This window comes from Siphateles boraxobius, unplaced genomic scaffold (assembly GCF_051911475.1).
Source record: "Siphateles boraxobius isolate OS27281-9 unplaced genomic scaffold, OSU_SipBor_1 22, whole genome shotgun sequence".
Taxonomy (NCBI): domain Eukaryota; kingdom Metazoa; phylum Chordata; class Actinopteri; order Cypriniformes; family Leuciscidae; genus Siphateles; species Siphateles boraxobius.
The window spans coordinates 12,282,186-12,295,634 of record NW_027508833.1 but is presented as its reverse complement, the minus strand read 5'-3'; the positions used below and the strand labels follow the sequence as shown (position 1 = coordinate 12,295,634).

Here is a 13,449-nt window from a genome sequence, read left to right as displayed (position 1 = left end):
GCAGTAACTTAGCCTACAGCGGGATGTTATTTCAATAAATGTATTTGGGGTTTTTTTTTCTGACACGCGATAGAGCTATGAGTTTATTTAAACATAGGAGTTTGTTTTGTTGGTGCTCAAACATTGCTGACTCACTAATCTTAGTTTCGTCGAAAGTACTACAGGTAAACAAAGCACACGTCCTAGATTCGTACACTGGGTATCTAGAGTGAGAGAGATAGACCAATTAAAATTAAATGATCACCAGCATACATATTATGAAAGAAATACAAATCTTAAACTCACCTCTCATCCAATCAACAACCTGTTTTGGTGTCCACCTCGTTACTGGATCCATTGCTTTAAATTTTGGGTCCAGCCGGTAGACTCCTTCTCAAGAGCTGGAGATTAATAATAAAGAACGTGTACGTGAAGCACCAGTGTGTGATCGGCACTGTGAAATGAGATCATTATTTCAGTCTGTCCTATAGAAATCCAGTAGTAAGCACGACTCGCAAGATATCTCCATTTGAACCAGCCGATTCTCTCACATGGACTGAGCGATCGGGAATCGGGATAAACTCACGAGGAAGCACATGTATCGGATTTCAGAGAGTGATCCTCCCCTCATCCGAAAGGAGGAGGAGCAGCAGGGAGATCTGCTACTGCCGAGGAGGCCCACTGTTATTCCTTATTTCTCCAGAGTTTGCTTTTATAAATAGGCTGTATAATCTTTAAGTTAATCGTTAGCTTTCAAATTAGGAATGCATGAGTCACAGGTATGACATCATTATAGTGATCCTTCAGATCATGCCAAAGGAATTTATTTGGGAGATTCCTTTGTAAAGTACCAAGGTTATTTAATTGTTGAACTCTTTAGATAAAAATTGCAAAGATACTTTAAAGCAGTACAAAAGATTCAGACAAAAACAAACAAACTGGTTATCAAATGTTTGTGGAGGCAGGAACAACCTTTTTACTTTAACCTTTTCTTTAAAAGTATTAGAATATTTATTGTATTAAGACACAATTTAATTTAAATTAATTGTCCAACTTAGGTGTCTTTAAAGTCACCGTGAAATCAAAATAGCCAATTCTTATTTTTTATGGATTATTTATTAACGTTTTATCGGTGCACATCATGTTTTTAAAATTCATGTGCCTCGTAATCTTAGTCAAAATAACTTTCCCTCCCTCTTTCTGCGATATCTCTTCTCATGATGACATGTTTACTGCACTCACATCAGACTGACCAGTAGCAAACCACAACCATACAATCAATTCTCCATGGAAAAAATGAAGCCCCATCTTATTTTTTCCCCTAGTTTGAGAGGTTATACATGACCAAACATTACTCGAACGCAGACTTACACGTGTGCACAGGATGTTTATATAGACAGCTCACTTACATGAAAAGCACACACTGAATGGGTTTGCAGTCGTGAGACTGTACCTTTAAAGGCCCGTTCACACCAAGCACAATAACTATAAAGATAAAGATAACTATATATGCGTCCACACCAACGACCGATAACGTACTCGGTTACTAACGTAACCTAGGTTCTCTCTAGAGAGGGAACGAGTACTGCGTAATAGCTTACGCTATGGGGAAAACCTCTTTTCCACGAGATATTGAAGCCAAAAATTATCCTTAATTTTGAATTAATGTAAAACGCTGTGCGGCAGCATGCAGACATAGGCAAGACGGCTCGCGCGCCTATTGGCTGCCCTGCGGCAACAGAAGTAGCCTATCGAGAGAGGCCCTGTGTGACACCATATCCAATGGGGGCATTTCGCGCCCATTTCGTCATGTCCTGCCAGAATGCCAGTCCTGGGCACTGAGACGTGGGCATTCTTATCGGCCGTGGCCGGAATACCAGAAAATACACTCTTTTTGGGATTTATCTGGGTCGCCGTAAAAATGGCGTTTGTGTGCAGGCAAGCGGGCTGTGGTACCGGCTTGTTTACTGCGAAATACACTGGAACAGTCACATTGTTTGGAACTGAACGAGCGAGAAGTTTCAGTGGAGTCTTAAACACCGTGGGCCCCTCAGCTGACTGTGTGTTGGTTTTGTTTTAAAGAAAACTTGGCACATGCAGTGTGTACTGTGTGTGGGCACTGGGTTGTGGGCACATTCACTACATTTAATGCACAATTGAAATGAATCGATCTCATTTGTGCGAGCCCTGCACTGTGGCGGGCTGTGTTTGTGTGTAGAAATGAACACTGGGCTGTGGGCATTTTTATTACACTCATAACACCATCGGCTGTGGCCGGAATACCAGAAAATACACTGCTTATATGATTTTTCTGGGTCGCCGTGGAAACGGCATTTGTGTGGAGGCAAGCGGGCCATGGTACCGGCTTGTTTACTGCAAAATACACTGGAACAGTCGCATTTTCTTGGAACTGAACGAGCGAAAAGTTTCGGTGTAAGTCTGGCCGTGGCGATACAACATATATGATGTTATACAACAGGCTCATTGCTGCAATATTGACATTTTCCGCCGCTCAAACTAAGAGGAGCTGAGAAATGTTTGAGAAATGGAGATTGGTCCGGCCTCGGCGGGACTAAAACACACTCTTTCCTCATTTTGCCTGTGACGCACGCCCACGGGGGGCGGGGTAGCTTCCTTATAACGTAAAGAAAGCTAGCCGCGGTTTTGATGCTGGCCCGTTTCTCTGACGACTCGCGGGCAGAAGTGGGGAGGTCCACAGAGCTCGCCCAATCCTCACTGTCCGACGCCAGGATAGAGCAGCTGGCCTTCTCTACAGATGCAGCTATCTTGTCGTCATAATTGCGGCGGCGCGCGCCGGGCGTTGTCCGTCAGTGAGCGACTCGATTGAAGCCGGTGAAGCTGGCGGGCGAACCGGCGAGCTTTCACGGGCTGGAGAAGGCTCGGGGACCCGCTGAGATAGGCTGCTGCTGTTGCCACAGGGCAGCCAATAGGCGCGCGAGCCGTCTTGCCTATAGGCTTGTTCGACTTGAACCGGCGCTGCGCAGACCGATCGGTTGATGACATCAAAGTACCGCGAGAGCGATTCAAAAGCATAAGGAGCCGTCTGCTCTCTAATCGCTCTCGCGGTACTTTGATGTCATCAACCGATCGGTCTGTGCAGCGCCGGTTCAAGTCGAACAAGCCTTATGTCTGCATGCTGCCGCACAGCGTTTTACATTAATTCAAAATTAAGGATAATTTTTGGCTTCAATATCTCGTGGAAAAGAGGTTTTCCCCATAGCGTAAGATATTACGCAGTACGAGAGATACTCTCGTAAGAGAACAGTCTTTTTTATTCTAAGCACGCGCGCGCCCGCGCTGCGGTTTCAAAGTAGCGAAAATGGATGACCGGCTGCTGCTTTACGTTACAAAAAAATTTCAAAAGAAAAACAGGCGCTTTTGGGTACACGATATCCTTAAAAGATGAGAGGAGTTGGGAGAATCCGAATTTTATTATAATTGTTGTTTACAACATGTCATTGAATATGTTTTTGCTGTTCTTATTGACTTTACATGTCTTTGCCAGCAGATGTCCTCAGCCAGCATGCTAGGTTCTGAACGCATCTAAACAGTGAATCTAGCAAGTCTAGTGTAATCGATCTAATCTAACAGTGAATTTACCTGAAGAAGTCAATGATGGGATAAAAACATAGACTAGTCAACACCTTTATGTATAAAACGCCTTTTTCACTGCAACTTCAGCAATGTTGTCAAAACTAGCGCTGGATAGCCTACCTGAGGTAATTTTGTTACACTATGCTAAACTGCATAATATCTCATCGTTAATACTTCTCACCATTTATTCCCAGGATACGACCGATTGCTTTCCATATATCCATCTTTTTTAACGTATCCTTGAAAAGGGGTTTTGACTTGTCAAACAGTGGAGGATTTTTTTGTACCTCGATGATTAACTTCTCTGCAATGTCATCTTCCATTTTAAATGCGCGAGACCTTTAAAATAGAATGGATTCTGATTGGCTGTCAGTGTTTTATCGTTCGACAGCTGGAAAAAAAATCGTTCTGAAAGTGATCGCAACGGTATCGTTCCTCATATCTTTATCGTTATAGTTGTGGTGTGAACTCTGTTATTCTTTAATATGGAGAACGATTTTTAGAATTATATCTTTATCGTTATCTTTATAGTTATCGTGCTTGGTGTGAACGGGCCTTTACGCAGATTACATCTTTATGCGGTTAAACCCAGCACAAAGGCGATCCTGAAGGAACTTCAGCACTGAACCAACTAGGCAGTTGACTTTGGTGCACCTTCTGCAGTTTTTCTTCTTTAATGCATTCAGTTAAGGATGGCCTCAACAACCCCAGTTGAGAGACCAGAGTTCATGAGTTGATCCCCCACAGGGGCCAAACCCTCTCTAGAACTCCCAGGAGCAGAGCGATCAGGGGAAAAGAGTACAGGTGTAGCCTCGGTCACGGCCGAACCATGGCATCAAGACCCAATGGAACTGGATTCATGTGGGAGAACCAGAGCGGACAGTGCGACATCTAATCTGATGCGAACACTTCCCTAAGCCATAGCCCCTGCCTCAATAGGATGTCTGTAGTATGAAAATTATTTTAAAATAAAAGCATTTTATTTATCAAAAAGCCTTTTCCAAAAGGTACATCTTGGAAGGGGGGGGTTGTCTTATATTCGGAACAATACAGTAATTTCCTACGTGCTTCAGACGCAGTCACAAAAGAGCGTTCCCATAGCATGAACTTTCTGATGCAGTGTTTAGTTAGTTAAAATGGGTCCATACTAATTACATAGAATAATTTTGATGTTACTTGATATTGTTAAAAAAATGGCTCTGAAAAGTAGTTAGGTCTGAAAAAAGCCATAGCTTTTTTTTCTTAGATGATCCTTAGTTTTATATGTTGCTGTAGCAATGTTCAGGGAAGAAGGAGGCGGGAACCGGCGAACAATCAAAGAAACTTTATTTAAAATAAATCAAACAAACTAAAATACCGCCAGCAGGCCCTCGCGGACGACTGCTGGCCACCAAAAATAAACATAAAGAACTGCCAGCAGCCCCTCGCGGACGACTGCTGGCTAAAATAAAATACAAATACAAAAACAAAACACAACACAACTAAAACACAGGCCTGTTCCTCTCTCGATCATCACCGTCGTCGCTCCTCCTTTATGCTTCCGCTCCTCCGTGAGAGATGCGAGACCGGTGTGCTTCACAGGTGTTGCTCATTAGCAATCGCACCACCGGCCTCGCGCCGTTCTCTCACGTCCCTCGGCCGTCCTGTTCGCCACAGTTGCTATGTAATTTAATGAAATGTTAACATGTTAACTGTATAATGAATATTCCCAACACATGATTCCAGTTGTCTGACTGAACCAGTGTAGTTATTGTTAAAGGTGCTCTAAGCGATGTCACACGTTTTTTAGGGCAAAACATTTTTTGTCACATACAGCAAACATCTCAATATCCGCTAGCTGCCTTCCCCTGAACACACTGTAAAAAAACGCGGTCTCTGCAGACACCCTAGGCTCCAAAAACGGTAACAAAAAGAAACTGGCCTAACCCGCATAACATAACAAACAAACATAACAAACTGTTCCAGCCAATAACCGACAAGAAGGATTTGGGGGTGGGGTTGAGGAGGAGGGAGGGCCTAGCTAGCCTCCGTTTTGTTTGACAATACTTTAAACGTCAACAAGAAGTGACGTCACCCAACATCGCTTAGAGCACCTTTAATAATCTAAAAATATTTAGAGGGGGCAGTCATGGCCTAATGGTAGCAGAGTTGGACTGGTGACCCAAAGGTTCTGGTTCAATTCCAGTACCGGCAGGAATATGACTGAGGTGTCCTTGAGCAAGGCACCTAACCCCCAATCGCTCCCCGGGCGCCACTCAAGGCTGCCCGCTGCTCCGGGTGTGTGTATCCACGTTTGCAGTGTGTGTGTGTTCACTACTCACTACTCTGCTCCTAATGTGTGTGCACTTACTTGGATGGGTTACATGCAGAGGTCAAATTCCAAGTATGGGTTACCATACTTGGCCATCACGTGTCACTTTCACTTTCACTTTCACTTTCATATTAAAATCGTTTTGGTTTATTGAAATAAAATATAAAAATGAGATAAGCTTTAAAATGTTTTATTTGAAATGTTGTCTTGGCAGTAATACATTTAGTTTAAGCTGAAAAACTAAAAATACTAATACTAAAACTAAAACTGAAATTAAAATTAATTATTAAAAATAAATATGACAAATATTTAAAAAAATAAATAATAAAAATCAAAAAAGCTCATAAAAAAACTACTTAAAAATATTAATAAATACAATAGCAGTATATGATTAATACTAAAATAACACTGGACTGAACATTGTAAACTTATGGTAGTATGGCACTCAAGTAAACTCACTGCAGTGACTAAATTTTTTAAATGAATATACTCATAAATACACCCAATGCACGAAAACCCATATTTCTGTGTGAGAATGCAATAAATCAGGGGACTTTTGACACTGGAATTCATTGCAGCATCATGATCATTGTGGTCTGTAAGTTCTTATTGCCTGGGAACACCCAGTTCTAGGGGGGATGAAACCAGTCTATGCTACAGTTTATAGACAAACATACAGTAGACACTAAGAGCTTCCTGCTTACAGACGTTTTCAGATGGAGACACACACTTCCTTCTAAATTAACCACTATAACATTCAAAATAATTACAATCAGTCCTGCCCTACAAACAGATCAGAACGGGAAGTGAACATAGATCAACTTGCTTAAGATCAGTGTTATTTTAGAATTTGTTATATACTACTATTATAGTGTCTATTAATATTTTGAATTTGTTTTCATTGTAGTTAAATTTTTAGTAATTTTATGTGCTATTGTTTTATTATTTTTCAGACGGTCTTCGGTTTCTGAGTCACCTCCTGGGCCTACCCGGTCAGAAGTGACCAAACACCTAAAAATGAAACTTCCTCCATCCCAGTAAAACCAATGCAATTTATTTTTGTTCTATAATATTCTTTCTTTTTAATTTTGTATTTTGAGAGAATTTTATTGAATTTATTAATATTTATGCAATATTTATGGTCTATTTTTGCCATTAAAAATAATCAATAAATTGATATATACATATGTATTTTTTTATGCAGTATTTTATTTTAATATAAAAATTTGTAACAAAAAATGCAATTCATTCAATTATAATACTTTATGTAAAATATTATTTAAAAATATATATATATATTGTTTTTAGTCAATTTCCCATTCATTTCCTATGGGGGTCATTTTTGACCGAAGACCACAAGTGTGACTACTTTTTAGACCACTTTGCATGCTCGGATCATGTTTTTTTGTGTGTGCACATACCACACACAATGCCATAAAAGTCACCAAGTTTCGAAACATTCACATGAAGCTGTGATTTTTAAAAATTCTAAACAGATTTTTTGTAATCAAAATTTATTGGTGTATGTGATTATAAGTGTGTTTGTATGTGTGTGTGTCTGTTTTGCACTCTCGATGTTGTAGAGTGTCACCCCTTTACTGCTGTGTACTTTTTTTTTTAGCATTGTGGCCGATTTGTTGATTGTACACACAAAATTCGGAGAATCTGTCAATTTCCCATTCATTTCCTATGGGGGTCATTTTTGACCGAAGACCCCAAGTCTTTGTTTTTAGACCACTTAGCATGCTCGAATCATGATCTCCAATTTTTTGTGTGTGCACATACCTAATGCCATACAAGTGACCAAGTTTTGTAACATTCTGATGAAGCTGGGATTCTTAAAAATTCAAAACAGATATTTTTGTAATCAAAATTTATGGTGTGTATGTGTATAAAAGTGTGTTTGTATGTGTGTGTTTGTGTGTGGGTGTGTATTTATTGCACTCTTGATGTTGTAGAGTGTCACCCCTTTACAGCTGTGTACTTTTTTTTTTTGGATTGTGGCCGATTTGTAGATTGTACAGACAAAAATTCAGAGAATTTTTTGTTGTTGTCAATTTCCCATTCATTTCCTATGGGTTCGGTCATTTTTGACCGAAGACCAAAATCGGTACTATTTTTTTTACGACCACTTAGCATGTTCGAATCATGATCTCAATTTTTTTTTCTGTGCACATACCTAATGCCATAAAAGTCACCAAGTTGTGTAACATTCCGATGAAGCTGTGATTCTTAAAAATTCCAAACAGATTTTTTTTGTAATCAAAATTTATGGTGTGTATGTGTATAAAAGTGTGTTTGTATGTGTGTGTTTGTGTGTGGGTGTGTATTTATTGCACTCTTGATGTTGTAGAGTGTCACCCCTTTACAGCTGTGTACTTTTTTTTAGGATTGTGGCCGATTTGTAGATTGTACAGACAAAAATTCAGGGAATTTTTTGTTGTTGTCAATTTCCCATTCATTTCCTATGGGTTCGGTCATTTTTGACCGAAGACCAAAATCGGTACTATTTTTTTTACGACCACTTAGCATGTTCGAATCATGATCTCAATTTTTTTTTCTGTGCACATACCTAATGCCATAAAAGTCACCAAGTTGTGTAACATTCCGATGAAGCTGTGATTCTTAAAAATTCCAAACAGATTTTTTTTGTAATCAAAATTTATGGTGTGTATGTGTATAAAAGTGTGTTTGTATGTGTGTGTTTGTGTGTGGGTGTGTATTTATTGCACTCTTGATGTTGTAGAGTGTCACCCCTTTACAGCTGTGTACTTTTTTTTAGGATTGTGGCCGATTTGTAGATTGTACAGACAAAAATTCAGAGAATTTTTTGTTGTTGTCAATTTCCCATACATTTCCTATGGGTTCGGTCATTTTTGACCGAAGACCAAAATCGGTACTATTTTTTTTAAGACCACTTAGCATGCTCGAATCATGATCTCAATTTTTTTGTGTGTGAACATACCTAATGCCATGAAAGTCACCAAATTGTGTAACATTCCGATGAAGCTGTGATTCTTAAAAATTCAAAACAGATTTTTTTTGTAATCAAAATTTAGGGTGTGTATGTGTATAAAAGTGTGTTTGTATGTGTGTGTGTGTGGGTGGGTTTGTATTTATTGCACTCTTGATGTTGTAGAGTGTCACCCCTTTACAGCTGTGCACTTTTTTTTAGGATTGTGGCCGATTTAAGACAATTTTCTTCCAATGAAGTCAATCCGATGAAGCTGTGGTTTTTAAAAATTCAAAACAGAAAATTGTTCGGTCAGAAATGACCGAGGACCGTCTGAGGCCCGTAAGACCTTCGTTCATCTTTGGAACACATATTTTTTATGAGATCCGAGAGGGTTCTGACCCCACAGACTGCAACGTCATTGCGACTTTCAAGGACTAGAAAGGTAGTAATGACATTGGTAAAATAGTCCATGTGAATACAGTGGTTCAACCTTACTGTTATGCTGCGTTCACACCGGACGCGAATAGCGCGTCAGGCGCGAGTGATTTCAATGTTCAATGCAAAGACGCGTTACGCGCGTAAAAAATTCCTGCGGCGCGAATGAGGCGTGGAGCGCGGCGCGGTAGACGCGAATACGCCTCATTCGCGCGTCAAGTTCGCGCGAATGGCGCGAATTGAGCGTATGGCGCAGGGGCTTTCACACAGGACGCGGAATGCGCTGCGCTGGCCGCTGGGTTCAGCGTTGCCCTTCAGATACAACGCGATTTGCGCTGCGCAATGCCAGAGCAAAGTAGGCGGAGTTTTCAAAAACCTTTTAAGCGGGAGTTCTATACAGTACCTCTCCCCACATGAGAAAATTGAACAGGTGTAACGTTAGGTGTCATGGGGGACGTGCATACGTTCTATGTATAACAGTTGTATTAGACAGGTCTATTAAACCGATCGTAAACTAATAAACACAGAGAATGCGAGCACTATGTGCTCAGGCTCTGGCGTTCTCAGCGCGTCAAAAATTAAAGGTCCGCCGCCCATATATATATATATATTTTTTTATATACATATATATACATACATTCATACATACATATAACATCGAAATCAACACACGAATCATGAGCTCAGTTCTTTTTTAGAATAAAACATTTATTCAAACATTAAAGCTGACACAAAGGAACAAATTATATATATATATATATATATATATATATATATATATATATATATATATATATATATATATAACACACCTGACATGCCAACTTGAATGGAGATATGTTGTTGTTGTTTTTTTCAATGCTATTGGGATGTGTCATTATGAAAATATACTTGAATGGTCTATAAGCATTTCACATATTTCTTTGTGAAGCTAGATGAGGACGGGACCTTTCAAACAAGCTATCCCACAAGAATCTAGGTGGTCTAGGTAGGGAGTTACAGCTGTTCCAAACCGGAGGTCTCACGGATTATATATATATATATATATATATATATATATATATATATATATGCAATATAGTTTTGAACATATATTAATGCAAATACTTTTCTTCTTTCATATGTGCAAAAAATTGAAATGAATGAAATAATACCACAGAGACATTCTTCAATATGCAAACGATTGAACTTGAATAAATTAGGCTAATTGATTGTTAATGTTCTTATTTTCATATGCATTGTTTTAAAAAAAAAACATTGTATTATTCAGGCAATAAAATACAATTTTGTTGTCTATGACTTGGTTTGATTCCATGTATTTTTATATTTTATAATAAAAAAGCTTAAACAAATTTTGTTATAGCTATAGATATTTGAAATAAATGGTAGGTAAAAAAAAATGCTTATTACAGGTTTCCCATTTAAAACGTAATTTTTAGTTTTCATTTTAATCATATGATTTTATTGAAAAAAATATGACACAGCTTTCCTGACGATGTCAAAATTGTATCGTACAGCTCAGGAAATTCCGACAGTACTAGCCGTTCATCCATTTTGATTTCCGTGATTTGTTGGATGTCCCGTTTCTATTGGCCGCGCTGATAATCGTCACAGAGAGCAGCGGCAAAAGTTAAACTATTTTGAACTTTGACCGCGGCGTGCGCGCGAGCAAGTCAATGGTGCGCACCGCTGCGCTTGCGCTTTGGTCGACGCAGCAACAAAACGTGTTCGAAATTTCAAAAAGTAATTAGAACCCTATATAATAAGATTAATAGTTCTGTAAAATTGGCATATGGAACTTCTCATAGATTCGAAATTAAAAGGGGAATTTGACAGGGCTGTCCGATTAGTCCATTGCTTTTTTTGTTGGTTACACAAATTATGGCCATTCATATTAAGAAGGACAATTTTCGTGGTATCAAAATAGAAGATACAGAAATTAAATGCACACAATTAGCGGATGACACTACTCTTTTCTTAAGAGATTATACTGAAGTTGAAAGAGCAATAAAGTGTTTGCAGTTATTTTCATTTGTATCTGGTCTTTCCCTGAATATTAATAAATGTGAAATTATGGCTCTAGGTGCATGTGACTTTACCACAATATGCAATATTCCCGTAAAAGAAGTTGTCAAATATTTAGGTATTAAGATATCAAAAAATCAGGAAGTTAGGAATGAGCTAAATTTTACTCCTATAATTCAATCATTTGAAAAGAAATTGAATTCTTGGCTGATGAGAGATATCTCTATAACTGGTCGTGTGTTATTGGTTAAAGCTGAAGGTTTATCCAGGTTGGTTTATAATGCTCAAGTGTTAGAGGTACCCTCCTCACTAATTAAAAGTATAGACACTAAACTCTTTAAATTTATTTGGAAGAACAAATCACATTATATTAAAAAAGAAAATATTTGTAGATCAAAAGTTAATGGAGGATTGAATGTTTTGGATTTTAAGACTTCTAATATGATATTTAAAATAAAATGGCTTCAAAATTATTTAAAAAATAAACAAAGTATATGGTATACGGTACCTAATTATATCTTTCAAAAAGTAGGTGGTATAGAATTTATACTAAAATGTGATTATGATGTTAACAAAATACCCGTTAAACTTGCAAGTTTCCACAAACAAGCTTTACTTTAATGGACTCTAATGTATAGTCATAATTTTTCCCCTCATAAATGTACCATTTGGAACAACAGATGTATAAGGATTAGAAACAAATCAATTTTTTTTTGAAAATTGGTTCGTAAAGGGAATTATTTGGGTTAAACAGTTGATAAAAAATGATGGTGTCTTATACAATTATAATGAGTTTGTTCATATATATAACTTTTCAGTTGATCCTGTCCAATATTTTTTGGTTTTACATGCAATTCCCAAGGAAATTTTGAGATTGTTAGAAGGTCATAATAATTGTTTCTCTACAAACAACAGTAGAAGAATTTACTTCTTGTATTAAACTGCAGGGTAAGGATTTCACAAGTTCTGGATGTAATAATATTTTTTTGCGGTCCCTTCTTCAATCTAAATGTATACTTGCTGTTACTATTCACTGGAATTCTTTATTTAAGAAACATATTGAGTGGAGTAAAGTTTGGATGACACCTCACAAGTATTGCATTACAAACAAAGTAAAAGAGGTTTCATATAAAATTTTCCATCGAATTTACCCAGTTAAATCACTTGTGGTACAACGTTTTAAAGTGAACATTGAAGATATTTGTGCTTTTTGTAAAACCACCCCTGAGACTATTAAGCATTTATTTTGGGAATGTCCCAAGACCCAGATGTTTTGGAAAGAACTTAGTAATTACTTGCAAAGTAAAGTTATGACTCCTGTTAACTTTGAAGAAATTGATGTAATGTTAAAATGTTTCTCATTTGAGGGTGAAAAAAACATTTTGTTTATTTTTGATTTAATTGTTATAATTTCCCGTTACTATATTCATAAGGTCAAATGGAATGGAAAAATACCAAATTTTGAACATTTTAAAATTGATGTTAAGATATATTTAGAAATTATTTCCAAAAGTAAAAACCTGAAAGCTATGAAAACTAAACAGCTGTTTGACAAGTAGGCCTACAAGCTTTTTTTTGTAAAAAGTCTTTCCTATTATTATTATTTTTTATTTTTATTTTTTATTTTTATTTTCATTTCTTCTCTACCCCTGACATGTATGGTTATATGTACTCTTGTGTGTAAATTGTTTTGTTATTGTTAAAATTCAATAAAAAAAAAAAACGTGTTCGCGCGGCGCAAGCCATTGAAATGAATGGGTTTCATAGCGCAGCGCAGCGCATTCCGCGTCCTGTGTGAAAGGCCCATAAACTTGACGCGCAAATGAGGCGTATTCGCGTCTTTTGAAGCGACACAAATACAGTTTGTGCGCAACCCCCCTAAAATAATGACTTTATTCCAAAATCTTAATACACTTAATATAATCTCTGTGTACCGAAGATGAACGAAGGTCTTACGCGTTTGGAACGACATGAGGGTGAGTAATTGATGACAGAAGTTTCATTTTATGGTGAACTAACCATTTAAAAGCTTTAAGATTTACATAAATGCCAGAATGTAACCCTCCACAAATCCTCAACTAATCTGTACTGAAACTAAAGCTATGAATGAACACTCAGAAGCCAAGAA

At 37.8% G+C, this 13,449-nt stretch overlaps 1 protein-coding gene across 4 annotated transcripts in view; it reads right to left on the bottom strand.

The window, feature by feature from the left end:
• LOC143746681 (connector enhancer of kinase suppressor of ras 3-like) overlaps positions 1–575 on the bottom strand; it is a 117,223-nt gene extending 116,648 nt beyond the window's left edge. The window contains exon 1 of one of the 4 annotated variants that reach the window (XM_077238662.1): positions 286–575. In XM_077238662.1, coding sequence (XP_077094777.1) covers positions 286–337 — 52 coding nt within the window. In that variant the 5' untranslated portion in view covers positions 338–575. The remainder of the gene's footprint in view (positions 1–285) is intronic. The other 3 variants (XM_077238664.1, XM_077238663.1, XM_077238665.1) reach the window with 3 other exon arrangements.
• Between the last annotated feature and the right edge of the window lie 12,874 nt (positions 576–13,449).